Genomic DNA, 17,870 nt, shown 5'->3' with positions numbered 1-17,870 from the left:
ACCTTTAAATATGACTCTAATAGGCATTTCTTTTAAATATCTTTTACTGTATGAATGACATGTAACTCATATATGCATTACTGAAGATCAGGTTCTACAAGTGGAAAGAAAAAAATCCCTGATGCTCCTAGACATAGTTTCCCAACATAAAGGTTATTTGCAAAACTTTAATGCAGAACATTTTAGTCACTTTCCTTGTACATTGTAGGTACGTATGTTTATGTACATTTTTTTCAATTCTTAAATTGTATGCAGGTGCCCTCCACTTATCATGGAGGTTACATCCCATATACCCCTGCGATAAGTGAAAATCAGCAAAGTAGCAGCATTGTATTTATTTTAGCATTTGTATATATATTTAAGGCTTCATAAACCCTTCCCACACTCTTATAAACTTTTTCCACCCTTTTAAAAACACTTCTTGGGCTGGGGAGGTGGCTCAGTAGAATAAGTGCTTGCCTGGCAAGCACAAGGGCCTGAGTTCAATACCCAGTTCCAAAAAAAAAAAAAAAAAAAAAAATTACCTCGGTTTAAAAACACTAATAATTTTCTTAACCATTTTCTAAACTCATAAACTTATATAATTTTAACAAGTACATATGGTGTACGGTTCTGCAAAATCCCACAATATAGTGAAAAATCCATGATAAATAATTTAGATTAATATTATTTGAAAATCTGAAAAACAGTGAGTCCACAAAAGTCGAGCTATGAAACAGTGAGGAACTACTGTAGTACTAAGAGCATTTTTCCACGAGTGTCTTTTTTCCAGATCACCATGATACGTAAATTACATTGCTAAATGTCAATGTCACAGCATTCTAGAGTGAATTGTTGAAATAAGTATTTCTCACCATAACCACAATGGTAAATTCCATTCTAAGAGTTGATTTTTAATTCCCTTACTGACGGATATTTGAAGATCATTCCCTGTGAATCTATATTGATTTTCTGCATCGTTCTGAACAGCAGCAAAATGTTGTATGTGTGGAGTAGCCATAATTTATCTCACCAAGCTCCTTGTGATAGACATAGAGGTTGTCATTTGTCATTACCAACACCGTGACCGCCTGCACTTTCATAAGTGTTCCTTTGTATGCCTGCTGTGGACTGTCCTCAGTAAAGACACATACAACAGAAATTATGGTACTGAAGCTATCCGGAACCACATTTGCACTTGGCTGTGCTTCAAGAGTCCTTTTTCTGTGTCTTCGCCAATGACTAATATCACCTGGCGTTTTATCACTGCGCCTGTGTGATGGCTGAAAAGCTGATCTCTCGTCGTTTTAATTTGCATTTCCCCAGTTACTTCTAAGCGGAGGCAGTGACTGTTTTTTCCTTGAAAATTGCCTATTCATATCCATTGCCACTTCATAAAAATGATTTGTAGGAACTTCTTATATCTTATTCATTTGTCTGTTATATAGAATGTAACCATTTTTGTAACCTTATTTATTGCCTTTTATGCTATAAAAGTATTTAATTTCAATGTCAAAGCAAAAAGATGTGCCCTCTTCTAACATCCTGACAATGGTCTCTATTTTTTTACAGCTTTTGAGGTTTTTTTCTTAACATTTCGTGTGTGTGGAAGGCATGACATGGAATTCTAGTTTTAGGCTTTTCATTGGATAGTAAACTGATACAACTATCCGTCCATACATCATGGCCTCACTCTGGTTTCAAATATCTCCTAATTTCACATAAAACATGAATTTGCTTCAGGACTCTCTGTTTTGTTTTTTTGTTTTGTTTTGTTTTTTTTGGCGGAACCTGGTATTGAACTCAGGCCCTTGCGCTTGCCAAGGAAGCACTTATTCCACTGAGCCATCTCCCCGGCCCCTGTTTTTTCAATGTCTAGTTCTTTTCCAATATTTTCTTTAAATCAGAAGTTGGTGAACATTTTTAGTAAAATACCATATAATAAAGAGCTTAGGCTTTGCAGACAATAACTAATGGAAGAATGTGGTACCCAGACGGATTCAACTGGTAATTTCTGTAGTTTGTATTTCCAGTGGCATCTTGGCCCACTTAGAATAGCATGAAGAATCTTTACAATCTTAACACATAATCTGACCAAAATAATGGCTGATTCCCAATTCATTCAATTTAGTGTAGTATTTTTTTATCATATATGCACATCCATACTTTGTTTTGACATAATTGGTCACATATCAAAACATATCTCCTTACAACTTTTCCCAGATGTATTTCATTCATTTCAGATAAACACTTAAGCATAAGCAATAGCTTCACTCCTGAGGTAAAACTCAGATTTTAAATCATTAGCACAAAAGTTTCATTTTATAGCTTTAGTGGAATGTAGCTGAAAAAAATTGGGTGTATTTAAGGTGAGCAACAAAATGTTTTTATATTTGTGTATATTATGAAATAACCAGCACAGGCAAGCTCACATAATTCCTGTTTTCTCTTTGGAACAATAACTGCCTTCTTAGTGAAATTCTAAAGACCTGCCCTCTTAGCAAGTTTGAAATGTGCCATACAGCAGCGTGCCATTGTTCCCACATCAGTCCTATTTCTGATATATCATGCTGTGTATAATCATATGTTATTTTTCATTTGGCATATGTAGCAGTGACCTTTTGCTAAGTGAAACAAGCTAGACACAGAATCACAAATACTGCATGATCTTACTTAGGTTATGGAGAATCCCAAATAGTCCGACTTACATAAGCAGAGAGTGCAGTTCTTGTTTGCCAGCGGCTGAAGGGAAGGCTTAGGGAAACCCTGGATCAAAAATGGAAAGTTTCACCTGAGCAAAATGAGTAAGATCTGAAGGTCTAAGGTTCAGAAACTCAATTTATTTTATTTTATTATTAATTTTATTGAGAAACGAATAGCAATGAGACAGTTTCAAAACCGATTAATAGGACAGTTTCTATAAGTAATACATTGCCTATTGTTGTCTTTGTAGTAGTTATTCATAGTACCAGATGCAGACATGATATCCTGTCCAAACACTATTTGTACAAATCTTTCTTCTTATTGAATTAAGAGAAAGTAGCTGTATATCTATACTATTTTGTATATACAGATAAAAACTGGTCCTTCATTTGTACCCCCCTTTTGTGTTTAGTTTTGTCAGAGATGGGTATTCCATTGCCATTTAAATATTGTAGGTGTGTGAATTCAGCAAAATAATCCAATATAGTCCAGTAGTCCATAATAGTAGTGGGTTATACATAAGACTGGCAATGTCCGAAGTTGTTGACTTGAGCCTTTTACAGCTCAAATACATGCTGTTTTCTGTTTGTTTTTTCTTTGTAAGAGAGAATCTATCATCTGAGACCTACTTTGAGAAAATGATAATATATTAACCATTGTTATTCTCCAACTTCATTATGATATTTTTTTAAAAATAAGAATTTATTTTAAAAGAAAAGAAATTCAACTATAGCTTAAAAAGTCTTTCTTTTAAGAAAAAAAGTATCTTACTTTTCACTCAAAAAGATACTTTGCTACCTATGCTAAAGGGCCCAGAAATTTGAAGTATAAATAGAAAAAAGAAGGTATGTTATTTAGGACTACTGAGGAGTCACATGAACTATGTCACTAAACCTTTCTGCCTTGCCCAAGAATTCTAGACAGAAAAAGTGACTTCACAAAGTGTAGGAACATTAGATGATTTTAATAATGGCTTTTCCCCAAAGAAGTTTACTGTACGTACAGATCATTACCTTACACAAATGAAACAAAACTGCCTTAGTTTCCTGTTTCCACTACTTTGAATTGCCACACACTTTCTGACTTGAGGACTACAGGATTGCTTTGCCACTGTGGTGCTGGAGATTGAGAGCCTTTCCCACCCTCTGGAGGCTGGCCTCATTCTGGCCTCTGCTCCCCGCCACACCTCCTGTGACCCCTCTGCTTCCTTCTTTCCTTATGAAGATCCCCTATGATTATGCTGGGATTGCTTGAATAATACCCAACTTCAAAATCTGTAACTTAATTGCTTCTACAAAACCTCTTTTTCCATATGAAGCACCATAATTACAGGTTGTTGGAATTGAGGTCCAGATATCTTTGAGGTACCATTATCCTGCCTATTACAAAGGTGTATTAATTTTGACAGAGTGCTCCTCTTCTGTATGTATTTAATTTTTGCAGTGTGGGGAATCGAACCCATGGCCTGTTCATGGTAGGCAAGCACTCTGCCCTGAGCTGCACTCCAGCCCTCGAGTACACCTCCTTTAGCCTTTATCTCAACAAATTAGCATTGTGAAAGCTGGACACTCTGTTAGTTCATTATACTATTAGTGGTTGAGAGTATTATTATTGCTAATGGGTTGGACTAGGATTGTTGAAGGAATTTGAGGGGCACATCTCGAAAATGGCTAATAATCAATGGAATTAAGGTCTTATTAAGATTAAGGGGGCCATTTGATCTCCCAAAAGGAAGTCAATTTTACTGTGCATTCCAAGTTGCCAGTACCACTAAATTAATTGGATAAATACTTCTGAGAATTTTCTCATTTTCTCCGAGTATTAAAGGACATAATACATAGTAAAGTCAATTGATAATGAACTTGGCTGCTTTTTTCCTGTTCCCTAAAGTCTTGATCTGGAGTCACATTTCCCTAGACAAACACTACCAGGCATTTCTGGTCTCATTCTTCAAATCTCAGAAGTTAATTGAATTTGGTAAAGCAAAGAACGCCTGTCTCCTTTAAAATGGCTGCCATTATCAGGTATTTCAACCAAGAGAGAAGAAAATGAATTTGCTTTGCCCTTTTCCCTTTCATTTTGCTGCAATCTCACAAGTTTTGAAATGTAAACAAAGAACCCAAAAGTATAGAATGTTTTCCATTGCTAGGAAGGAGTATTTCCAAACTCTGTGACGTTTCACCTGTGGCCATGGCTGCTGAGGCTGAGGCTTATAACCTGGATGAAACTATTTTTTGTCAAATGATTTTTTAAGCCATGTGTAGAAGAATTCTAGCATCATTACAGAAATGAGAATCCAACTGCCCTTCTGTGTATACACTGCAATATAAATGAAAGCTGACAGAGTGTGAGGAGAAATGCTTTGAAGTTGCAAAATTGGTCATTTATCTCCCTCCTTGGGTTGCTAGCATGCTTCTAACAAAATATGTGAACTCAACCTTTCATGTTTGGCGTTACCTCAATATACATCTTTAAAGCAGTTATAAATTACATTACTTCAACTGTTTCGAGCTCTGTAGACCGGAAATGAGAAGAATGATCAGCAAGAAAGAGGGAGACCTGGCCGATCGAGCATTGTTTCCTATAGTGATTAACTTTACATGGGGCTCTAAAACAATAAACTCAAGTTTTTATTTCTTGCCTTTTATAATTCTGATGATGGACTGATAAGCAAGTAGAAGAGGTGTAATTGGAATTTTTTTCCTTTTGTTATTATACTGGATATTGAACCTGGGGTCTTTGAATTAAGTTACATCCATAGCAAACCACCCCTTCCCCTTTAATTTTGTCATTGAGTCTCAGAGAGTTGCAGAATTGTCCAGGCTGGACTAGAACTTGCAATATTTCTGCCTCAGCCTCCCAGGGTGATGGTATTACAGGTGTGCCCCACCATGCCTGGCTCCAGAAAGTCATTTTTTAAAAAACGCACTCACCGGATAAATGTCATTCACCATCAAAAACATGGCTGAGGACCTCTGTACTTCATCAGTCTAAGGCAATGATTCTATACCTTTTTAAGTCTCAAAACTCGTGTTACAGTTGACAGCACCTTAGAATTAGTTGGTGGCAGTTTTCTTTGTGAAGGTGCAGGGGATGCCACAGCCTTGTCCAGCGTGGATGGCATGTGACACTCGACAAAACAGGGTGGGTGTCTATTACAGTGCCTCATGGGTGGCAGGGTGCTGAGTGGTTGTTGTCTTCAGCAAAATGATCGCTATGAACTTCACTTCCCTCTAAATACCACATGTAAAGGAGTTTCAGGACTCTCACGTGCCAGAGAAGAATTTAGGTGTTAGGAACTTCAGGATTTAAGGAAGGGGAGCATGTAGATGTTCTTCTGCATCCCTGGGACTGCCTTTCCCTTTGTGCACTTGACCTTTAGAAGGACGCGCACTTGAGGGAGGACCCGGACAAACTAATGGCATTAAAATAACCTTGGAAATGTCCTGTTGGGCAATGACCAGTAACTTTTTTTCTCTACTGATTTTCTGAGTTCGCTTTAGCAAGTAGGTATTGCAGAGCCAACTTGGGCCAAGGCAGTCCTAGGAGTGGCACTGTCCTTATTATTTTCCAGTGGAGTACTGCACATGTGTGCAGTTTGTTAGCCTATTTGTACTTTAATAAAGCTTTTCATTCAAAATAAAGTCACAGTTCAGAAGATGATGAGTAAAATGGTAGAATGTCACAGTGCCTCAAAGGCAAACAAGCAGCCTCATCTTCCTGAGATGCAGGCTGATGTTATAGAGCAGGTTTCTCTGGAGCTTACTTGTGCAGAGCCCAGAAGAAATAAGGGAGTTTTTTTAAACAAAAACAGAAAGCAGCAGGACATGAATTCTGAGGAGAGGAAGCAAGGGTAGTCTTCAGGCCGAAGCATGTGGGCTCGTCTACAGTACCACTCTAGGCCCTGACTTGGAAGTGTGTGTCTGCACATTGCCTCTGCTCCGCATTTGCTGGACTCCCTTCGCTACCTCAAGGAGCTAAACAGAGCCCTGCAAATGAAAAGGCACTGAGGAGACCAGCTGTTTTCTGGGCCTACTTATAGAAGATGGAAACCAGGGAAAGGTGGCCTTTGGGACAGAAGCTCCAGGAATGTGGGTATGTGGGTGGGGGTAGCAGGAGACACAAAAATAGAAAGAACTTGGTGGCCTGACCTTGTGGAGAAAGGGGCATTTGTCTCCCTCCCTCTGCTGTGACCCCAGATCAGCCCTGGTCTGTGAGGATAATGCACCTGCAGTTCTGCCGGGCTCTGGGCTTTCACAGCCCGGCAGGTAGGACTGCAGACACAGAGTGAAGATGCCGTCCTGTATGCTCAGCTTGGAGAAGCATCTTCAGACAGCTGACACCTCCATGAGCTGGCTGGCCAGGTGTCATTGTGACTGAAAATGAAACAACATTTATGCCTGCAGAATGGTACAGACTTGGGATAGCAGGGTTTACTGACTCAGGGCTTGGGAGCTAACCTTTGTTGGTTAGCCACTCAGAAGACATCAGCTAGAAGCACGAGATAGAATAGTAGGCCTCGTCTTTGATTTTTATTCTTGCCTCTCCTGCGGCTGACTCCTACAGGGATTTTTTTTAATATCTATTACTTTTATCCATCCATTTTTCTGCTTGTCTTCATTCACTATGTAAAAATAGAAATAATAAAAACTCATGAATTACACAGATATTTTAGTTAAAATCAGAAGTTGGGTGTGAATAGTGATCTGAGTAGATGTAATCACAATAAATGAGACCATCTCTAAGCTTACCTTTAGCTCTCTGCTGAAGTGCATGTTAACAGTCTTGGCTTGAGTTTCAGGATACACAGAGAAATAAAAAAAAAAAAATTGTTTCCCATCCATTCATGGGAGCAAACAGACAGAGAAAAGGAAAAAAAGAAGAATGGGCTGAATGCTGGAAGCTATCTCAGTGTCCACCCTCATGCACGGTGGTGCATTTCCTGTCTGGGACAGGATGCCTCCAACAGCCAGAATCTATAGACAGCCCAGAGGCCAAGGTGACATGGACTGTATCAAAACCAAAACTAATTTGTGTTCAGATATAAACTCTAAATTAATAAATCCAGAAGAGGGACAGCTCACCTGGAGAAGTTAGCCGTGAATGTCAGCTTCATTACTGCATCTACCCAACGCAGATCAAAGCCATTGTTACAGATTACATTTTAGCACATTGCTTCAGTTACAGTATTTCCTCTTTATACAGCAGTTCACAAAAGCTAAGTTAAATTTGTTCTTTTTCTCCTGATGAATAACTCATTATTACCAACCTGAAAAAGAGGTTTACTAGACACCTGCATATGACTCAGTCTGCCTCAAACAGCAGGAATCCTTTCCCTCCCTAATTTTGTCCCCCAAATCCTACCCACAGACCTTTCATTTTTTACTGGGCCAGTGGAATTCCTGTTTAAAACAGATATTATTGGTTGGATGTGAATATGTGAAAAGTTCCCTTAAAGGATACTCCTACCCCATAACATGGTATTCATGAAGCAAAAATCTGATAAAGTATGTTAAGTCACATAATAGGAGTTAATTCTGCTTCACTGGAGTTTTTTTCCACATACCAGAACTAGAAGAGAGTTTTATTGAATTGTATGTGCTGCTACTTATTTTATTTTACATTCTGACCTTCTCAGTTCATTCTTCAAAACATTCCCTTATATTTCATATTAAAAGAGTATTTTCCAAGGAAAGAGGATGTGGATTCTCAACACAAAATTTCATTTTTCCTTGTACTGCAAATCCAGTTCAATCCCTACCTGAATATTAACTAAACTTAAAATGCTGTCTATGGCCGGGTTTGTGCCACTGTACACAGGTGCATATCTGCAATAATCTTTTTCATCCACTGCTATGAGGTTAACAGTAGTTGTTCAGAAAAGTGTCCCTGGAGGGACAGTGGTCAAACTCCCCTACACAGAAGTGATAGCCATCAAGGTCCAATGAAAATGAAATGAGTTACATCAAAGTCAAAAACATGACCAACAGCAAATGTTGGACAGGCTGTGGGGAAAAGGGAACCCTTCTCCACTGCTGGTGGGAATGTAGGCTGGTACAACCATTATGGAAATCAGTGTAGAGACTCCTTAAAAAGCTAGGACTAGAAATCCCATTCAAACCAGTTATCTCCCTACTGGGAATTTTCCTGGAGGAACTGAAAACATCATATCATAGTGATATATGTGTACTGATGTTTATATCAGTACAATTTATGATAGCCAAATCTTGGAAACAACTAAGATGCCCGTCACCTGAGGAATGGATGAAAAAGCTGTGGTATTTTTATACAATGGAGTATTACTCAGCTATAAAGAATGATAAACTCGAAGCCTTCATATTTAAGTGTATGCCACTTGAAGATATACTCATAAATGAAATAAACCAGACCCACGTATGTAAATATCATATAGTCTCCTTAGTATAAGAAGTCAGAAGAAGAAATACAATAGAAAGGTATAATACAATTAAAAGGAAAGCAAGAACTTAAGGAATAGACAATGAAGAGAGAGCAAGGAGAAGAGCTAGGAAACATGACAGAGGCAAAGTCATACAGTTATATGTATAAGATGGATAAGGCAATGATCCTGAGAATCTAGCAGTTAATTGGAAGGATTCTCACCCTGATTAACTATATATGCTGACACCTGTGAACTAAGCAATGGCACTGAAGATGGCAATTTGTAATAGTAGGTTCATGCTTGGAGTGCCTGTCATTCTGGTCTTCTCAATACATGTTACTTGTCATGACATGCCGGTTGCTGCTGTGCTGTCTCTTGGGTAGATGTTTGTTTAGAAAGGAAGGGGGGTGGTGAATGAAGGCAGGAGACAGGAAAAGGAGTGTTGCAGGGCTGTCCTGGTATAATTCTGTATAAGATTAGATTTCTGGACTTATGTGTAGATATATATAATTGTTTATTCCTATTTTTAAAACATTTTAATTTTTTAATTTTTTTTCATCATATTCTGTAGGGACTTAAAGTTTAACATATCAAAACTTGGTGAAAAATACCTGTTCCATGTTTTGCCTAAGATGTTTGATATTTAGACAGATGGTAAGGTTAAGCTCAACAGCCTAGATGGTATGGTAATAACAATAAACTTCTTTTCTGGAGGGTTAGCAAACTAAGTTTGTAGACAAAAATTAGAGAAAAAGGAGGGCCACAAGGAAAGCCAACATTTTGGCCCTAGCCTTCCAAGGCCAATTAAGACTCAGGATATCTGAGAACCTGTACTGTAACATCATGTAACTCAGTTGTATCCCAAATTTTCTGATCAAGGAGATTATGGGGCCAAAGAGGAAAGTGATCGATGATGTAGAGTGTGCCTAAGGAGAGTCACATGGAGAGAAAACACTCTCTCAGGCTTTCACAGAGAGCACATTGGCCAAGCAATGGCCGTGACTCATCCACATGGCTGACACTGACAAAGGTTCTACAGTCTGAGGTACAGGGTCTCAGAATAAATCCTGAGGGGATTTGATTGACCTTATCAGATCCAAAAGCTACAAGTCTTATTACATGGGTCTTGCTTATCTTGGTCTTAACCATCCAGCAGAAAAGTATAAAAACAAAGTATAAGAAGTAAAGCCATGGTGTTATGTTGAGCTGTAGGCGACTCAGGTCAACAACTTCTGACACTGCCAGTGAAGCAGAAGACCCAATACTATTATGGACTACTGGACTATTTTGGAATATTTTGCTGAGTTCACACACCTATAATATTTAAATGACGGAACTAAACAAAAAAAGGGGATACAGATGAATGACCGTTTTGTATCTGTGTATTCAAAATGGTTAGGATAGATATACAGCTACATTATTTTAATTCAATGAATAGAGGGATTTGTTCTAATAGTGTTTTTAAATAGGATATCATGTCTGCATCTTGTACAACAAATGATCACTAGGAAGACAGTATGCAGTGTGTTAATTATTGAAACTGCCCTACTAATTTGATTTGAAACTGTCTCATTGCTATTTGTTTCTCAATTAAATTATGGGGAAAAAGTCAATAACATGTGGAATCGACGAATAAATAGAAGACCTAAGACGATAAACCTCATAGCAGAAAAGAGGGTAAATCTTCCTGACTTTTGACTTTGCGGTGCGTACTTAGATTATAATCCAAGCAGCACAAGCAACAAGAGAAAAAGACAGACAAATCAAACTTTATCATAGTGTAAAACTTTCATGTATCAAGGAGGAGAAGGACAGCCACCAACACAGGAGATGATAGTAGTAAATCGTGTGTCTGACGGACATAGTCCAGACAGGATAGAGAACTCTTTCAACTCAGCAACACAAAGGTGGGTAGTCATATTTTAAGATAACAAAGGACTTGAGTACATTTTTTTTTCTCCAAGGATTTAAAAAAACAGCCAACAAACTCATGAAAAGATGTGCAATGTCATTAGTTTTTAGGGAAATGCACATCCGAAACCACCATGAGATACCTGTGTACATCCTCAGGAGGGCTCCAGATCTTCCTTAAATGGAAACTGACAAAAATGGGCAAGGACATGCAGAAACTGGGATCCTTGTTCTTTGCAAAAATACCTCTGCTCTTATGGAGAGCATTTTGGCATTTCCCAAGAAGTTTAACATTGGGTTACCAATGGCTCCCAATTTCTGCTTCTGAGTATATACAGAAAGAGGTTAAAGACAAAGGCCAGACAGGTGCATGCACCCCACAGGCCTAGCAGCCCAGTTTGCAGCATCCATAAGGTGGCCAAACACCCATCAACACATGGTTGTATATGCACACAAACAACGGAATATTACTCATCCACGAAAAGGGATGAAATGCTTGACTCTGCGACCAGGATGAACCTCCAAAATGCTGTATTAGGAGAAAGAAGCCAAACACTTAAGGTCATATGTTGTGTGAGTCAATTTAAACAAAATAGCCAGAGTAGTTTAATCAATACACACAGAGGGAAACCTATGATTTCCAGGCTTGAAGGTAGAGAGGAACCTGGGAGATACTGCTTACTGGGTGAGAGGGTTTTGTTTAGAGAAATGGAAATATTTTGCAGCTAGGTAGAAGTGGTTGCACAACCTTGTGTGTACTGAATGCCACTGAATTGTCTCCTTCGAAATGCCTAATTTATGTTATGTGAAATTTTCACCTCAATAAACAAAGCAAGAAGTCAATATTGCAAAGTAAATGTGATTTGAGCTACATTCCTAGAGCCACTTTACAAGCACATTATTGTGCTTGTTCCTCATTACAGTTGATAGAGTTACGAGTAGCGCATAGGGTCTGAATGACCAGCAATAGATCTCACATGCAGCTTGGGTGTGCAAAGTCAACGTAAGAAAATTAATCGATTTCCTTTTTGTTGTGGTTGTTCTTTCAGGACTCTCAGCTGGTATCCTCCGGACACAATAACCCAAGTAAGAAAGGCTTCTCTGCTACTCTGCGGGTGTGGCAGGGGGGTGGTAGGCAGATGTGATCCACAGTAGGTTTACAAGCAACTCACTGAAAAACAAAATTGAGTGGGAAAAGGAGAGGCATTTGTTCGAGTGCTGCATGCATGGAAGGTAGGACTGACAGTGATTTTGAGCACTGACCTGCAAAACAGAAAACAGTGAGTTTCAAAGTGAGCATAGGAGAAAGGATCTTCATGCTTATCATAGTCCCTAGTAGGTGAGGAGGGGAAAAAATATAAATGAAAAGGAATAGGTAAACAAGCGATCTGAAGCCCTCAAGATAAATGGCCTTAGAATCTATAATGAAAAGTTACAACTTGCTAGATTAGCCATGCCCTGTTCCAGATAAAGACAGGCTAGGCTCTTTAGGAAGTAGCTTCCTCCTGGAATCAGTGGCTAATGAAACACATGGGCTTTGTCATCAAAGAGAGTGGCGTTCTGCAAGGCAGTGTTTTCGTTCTCTTCTTTGGCACTACTAATTGGTATTAATTTGGTCTGGGGCATTAAAAATGCATAAGCTATGCTCTTTGCGTCCTGAGAGCAGCTCACAAAGACAGGGCTTTGTTACTTTCATGAGAACAGTGAGCGCAGAGCACCCTTTGTCAGTGACATAGCTGTGTCTGCAGATGAGGACAACTGTGAGGTAGAAGAGAGGTCTGTGCATGCAAGGCTCACCCGCTGGGCATAAGAATCAGGGAAAAGAGGCATTTGGGCAAAAGCCTGTGGAAGTATTGCTAGAGAAAGGCAGGGTGGCAGATAGATGGCAACCCCAAGTGTGGGCAATGTCATTCAGTTATCCCGCCCTCTGCTGGGATTTGCTGTGGCTGCAGACACCAGTGAGGAGTTTTTCTAAGACCTTTGCTAAGACAAGTTTCCCCTCACTTTCTGAATCTTCAGTAAGCTTCTGTTTTATCAAGATGTTGAATAGCTTATTGAATATTTAGATAGTAAAACCGATGATGTGTATTTACATTTATTAAAGTGATAAGAATGCCTGTCCCAGTGGCAGCTGCACATACACATATCACCCATCCCCTTCAGAATCCCACTTACTGACTGTAAAGCTATAGAGATGAAAGAAACCCCCATCAGCGCTTAGAGCATGGAAGCCTGCCGTCAGCAGACCAGAAACTGAGCTGCATTTCTGGAGAGTAGATAGGCAGCCTACAGACAAATAATCCTGAGCAAGGAAAGCCATCACCAGGCAGAACAAGAATCAGAGAGGGTGGGGGTTGCAGCCCTCCAGAGCCCCAGTGGAGACGCTGGATGGCCAGAGGAAGCCTGTTAGCCTCACAGCCCATCCCTGCTGATGCTCATACAGAGGTTTTGGTCTGACTCTCCTCCCAGAAGCTCCAAAGAACAAGACAGTGGTATTTTCCTTAAAAATGAAGTCGACCAAAATTAGATGGGAACTGCTATGTATGTAAGAGAAACAGTACATTCTAAGGTAGCGCAAGACCGCTAAAGGATACATAAATAAGTGGTAGAAGAAAAGTCAGCTTTCTCTAGAGGAAAATAAACAAGAAATCTACAAGTCTAAATTAAAGTACTTCCTGCTTTATTCTGTTTTTTGTTTTTGTTTTCTGTACTGAAGATTGAACTATTCCCACTGAGCTACAGCCCCAGGTCTTTTGATTTGGACACTGAATTTTCAGACAGGGCCTAAGGTGCTAAGTTCTGCAGACTGGCTTCAAACTTGAAATCCTAGGGCTGGCAAGATAGCTCAGCAGACTAAAGCACCTGCTTAGGCAGACGCAGCGACCAGGGTTCGATAGCTGGCATGCTGTGCCAGCCCCATCCCTGGGGCATGCTGAGTGCGACTGAGACTGGGCTTGGTGGCACATACCTGTAGTCCAAGGAGGATCTGAAAAGAGGAGGATCACTTGGGAGGCTGAAAAGAGGAGGATCACTACAAGTCCTATCTGTGTAGTAAGACCCTATAAACCCTGTACAAAATACATTTTGAAAAAAAAAAAAAAAAAGTGTAGCAAACTTGAAATCCTTCTGCCTCAGCCTCTCACAGTGCTGAATCACGGGCACATGCCATTACCTCTGATTTATTTCCTAGTTGTTGTGGGTTGGGCAGTAAAGGGAAGTTTGACTGGAAGCCTCTCTTCTCTGATCTTCTGGTCAACATGCCCTGTCTTCTTATAAACAAGCCCTTTAAATCAGCTGTTCCCAGAAGAAATGAGTGTGTTAGAAGAATCAGTGAGTATCCATCACAGGAAGTCCACACTACTTATTTTGTTTATAAACCTGTTATTTGAACACACAAGTGTGTAACCCATGAGCACCCAGGAGTCTGGCCCCAGAGGAAACCTAGCTAATTCAAGAAAAGGAACCAAAGAGTCTCAAGTATAATTGAAATGTTCAGAAAGATCTGAAATTGTTTATATTATTTGAACAGACTAAACTAATTACTGAAAAAACAAACAAGAATTAAAGATATGATCAACAAAATAAAAAGCTAATAGAATTTTATGAAAGGCTTGGGTAATAGTTGAAGTCGAGAATGTGGAATATAGAGTTAAAACGGAAACAAAAAGCCAGAAGTGGTGGCACACATCTGTAATCCCAGCACTGGAGAGGCTGAGACAGAAGGATCACTGTGAGTTTGAGGCCAGCCTGGGCTACAGAGTGAGTTCAAGGCCGGCCTAGAATATACAGTGAGACTTTGTCTCAAAAAAAACCAAAACAACAACAACATAGGAACGAGAGTAAAACTCAGATAATCAGGATGGGAAAATAAAAGTCCATCTATTAGGAAGACCGAAGAAAGAAAAACTCTGAATAATAAGTATGATTAGAAATGAATACTATTCCCAGTAAAATGACTTACAGCAAATAAATACATAAGTAAATAAATACACTATATAAAAGGAAACAAGACTATCTGCTAGACACAAAAAAATTATCAACAGTGGAAATCGTACTGCTCATTCAGATACTGGAGTTATCAAGCCTAGACTAACATAGGAGTTGTTACTTTAACTTCCAGAAATAGAAGAGAAGGTTACAAATGTGGCAAATAAGATCTGAATATGAGCCAGGTTGAATGGCAGAGATTCACACAGATGCACTGCTCAGAACTCATCCATAAAGGAAAAGCCACCTTAAAATACCCTTCATATTTTCAAAAAGGAGCGAGCTTTCACTGAGCACCCAGCACCAGCATGGGACAGACAAGGAAATCGTAACTTCAGTACTTTGAGGAAAAAAAAAAAAATCACTACCTGAAAATTTTGTTATGGTTTTGTTTCTTTCTTACAAAAAAATTTAAAAGAATGATACTTTCAAACAGATAAAAGCTAGGAGAAGTTGCTGCCATCAGAACCTAGAAAAACAAAATTCCAAAAGATACACCTTGTTCTCGAGAAAGGGGAGCTGTAAGAACAATTGAACAGCACAGAAAGCAAAAACGAGACATCCAAACACTGTGGCTAGCTGCAAACAGGGATATATTGTGAGGTAATAAAAATAAAAACATGGCTGGAATATAAAAAAAAAACAAAATGAGGAAAACTTTAGATTAGAAAAGATAGGACATGGAAGCTAAGAAATTATTACTATTATCCTTAGTTTCTCTACTTGGGAGAAGAGTAAAAACACTAACTTTGGACTTCAAAATATTAAGTAGCTACAATTTTTAGGATAATCATAAACCATAAGAAGAGGGTGTTTAACTTGCAAATAAAATGTGAAAAGCATCTTACAGACCGAGATAAAAATGGAATGTGAAAATATTATCAGTGTATCTCAAAGAATTAAAAAAATAGAAAATGAACAGAGTATATGGAAAGGTATAATGGCATAAATGAAATGAAATCAATAACTTAAACCAATGTATTGAATTCTGTGTTTAAATGACACATACAGTATTGTCTAACTGATTTAAAAATAAAACTCCAGGTCTATCTTGTTTACAGTGACATATTGAAAAATTGAAGATTCAGAAAATTTGAAAGAAAATAGTATAAGAAAATTGGCCGACGAGATAGTTCAGCAGACTAAGCGCCTGCTTAGGCAAGCTCAGGGATCTGAGTTCCATCCCCAGCACCACATGCCACATGCCAGCCCTGACCCCGGGCATGCTGACCCAGCCACTAAGACCGAGTGTGGTGGCCATGCCTGTAATCCCAGCCCTGGGGAGGCTGAAAACAGAAGGAGCACTACAAGTCAAGCTGCATAGTGAGACCCCGTACTAAATACATAAAAAAATAAGAAAAAAAATATATGCCAGGAAATTACCAATGAAACAAAAGATGTTATATTTATTTTAAACCCATAAAAATAAACAGTAAACAAGAGCATTATGAAAGAGGACTATCACACAAGGAAAAACATAGCTTACCACACAGATGAAAGAATTTTTTTTTTCCAGTTGTGACTCCAGACAGGATCCAAAGAGGAGTTTCAGGCTCTTCTCTGGGTTTTATGGAGGCTTCCTTTACCCTTCTGTGTTAGCCTCTTAAGGCACTGTGTCAACCTTAAAAGGGCACAGGAAAGGGTGATGAAAGAATTTTAAACTTGAAAATTTTGGCTAATGTAGCTTCAAAGTTTTGAAAGCAAACATCAAGTTATAAGGAGAAGTCCATCTTATTTGTAGATAGAAACACAAATTAGCAATTGTGACATAATACAGACCAAAAAAATTAACAAGAGCCCATGACCCAGAAACTACAATATATGTTGTACATTTAAGCAAACCAGGAGCACTTAGAAAAATTGACAGTGCATTAGACCACAAAACAAGTTTCAATGTGTTGCAGAGACTCGGTATTTCGCTGACCATGGTCACTGACCACAATATGATTAAATTAGGAAGTGATAACAAGAAGAAAATTAGGAGTCAAGACACAAATTTTAGGAATTAAAAAGTACATTTGAAATGGAAAGATAATTTTAAAATGCAGTATTAAAACTGGGAAATATAAGTAAATGGGAGGGAAATTTGTAACTTTAAATTCCTATATTAAAAAATAGTAGTTAAACATCCACTCTCAGAGATTAGACAGAGAAGAGCAAAATAAACCCAAAGAAAACTGAAAGGCCCTCAGAAAAGAAAATAACAAATTAGCAAATAGCACAAAAAAAAAAAATTAAATATCAATAGAACCAAAAGTTTGTTCTTTGAAAATATAATAAAATTAAATAATTTCTTGAAGAGGTTAAAAGACAAAAAGAGAGAGGCTGGGGACATAGCTCAAAAGAACCAGGATTTGATCCCAGTACCACTAGCCACCAAAAACAGGCGTGGTGGCACATTTCTGTAATCCCAGGGCTCAGGAGGCTGAAACAGGAGGATCACTATGAGTCCAAGCTGTTTAACGAGACCCTGTACCAAATAAATAAATATTTTTTTTTAAAAAAAAGAGAAAATATACAAATATACAACAGTAGAAGTGAAAGGGGGCAGGTTTAGCAAACAGGAAGGAGGTGAGGGGAGAGGGCAGGCGCATGAGCTGGGAGGGAGGAAGGGTAAATAGTGTGTATCTAACCATGGAAATGTCATGGTGAAACCCTTTAATTAGCATTTGTTAATCATCACAATAAAAATGAAAGCATAATGCATGTTGTAGATCAGAATGATAGTATATTAAGATTTTGCCCAGTCTTTTTCAAAATTAGGTGAAATTAATGTAATTGAAATGATTACTTATGTGTCATGTTTTCTATAAAGTCTAGAATGATCCTATCCTTATTTTTCTTTCTTTTTTTTCTTTTCTTTTCTTTTCTTTTTCTTTCTTTCTTTTTT

The 17,870-nt window shown here is 38.5% G+C and overlaps 1 protein-coding gene and 1 non-coding gene across 5 annotated transcripts in view; one reads left to right on the top strand and one right to left on the bottom strand.

The window, feature by feature from the left end:
* The window catches only part of Aff3 (AF4/FMR2 family member 3), a 535,781-nt gene that overhangs the window by 344,298 nt on the left and 173,613 nt on the right, over positions 1-17,870 (top strand). For all 4 annotated transcript variants that reach the window (XM_023717412.1, XM_023717409.1, XM_023717411.1 and 1 more), the window contains one exon: positions 12,043-12,079. In XM_023717412.1, the coding sequence (XP_023573180.1) occupies positions 12,043-12,079 (37 nt within the window). The remainder of the gene's footprint in view (positions 1-12,042; positions 12,080-17,870) is intronic.
* On the bottom strand, positions 16,495-16,614 carry LOC111817259. The gene has a single exon (XR_002821500.1). It is a non-coding gene; the product is annotated as a small nucleolar RNA SNORA26 (small nucleolar RNA).

This window comes from Octodon degus, unplaced genomic scaffold, assembly GCF_000260255.1.
Source record: "Octodon degus isolate 3935 unplaced genomic scaffold, OctDeg1.0 scaffold00052, whole genome shotgun sequence".
Taxonomy (NCBI): Eukaryota; Metazoa; Chordata; class Mammalia; order Rodentia; family Octodontidae; genus Octodon; species Octodon degus.
The sequence above is the reverse complement of the archived record's forward strand: the minus strand, read 5'-3'. Positions and strand labels throughout refer to the sequence as shown.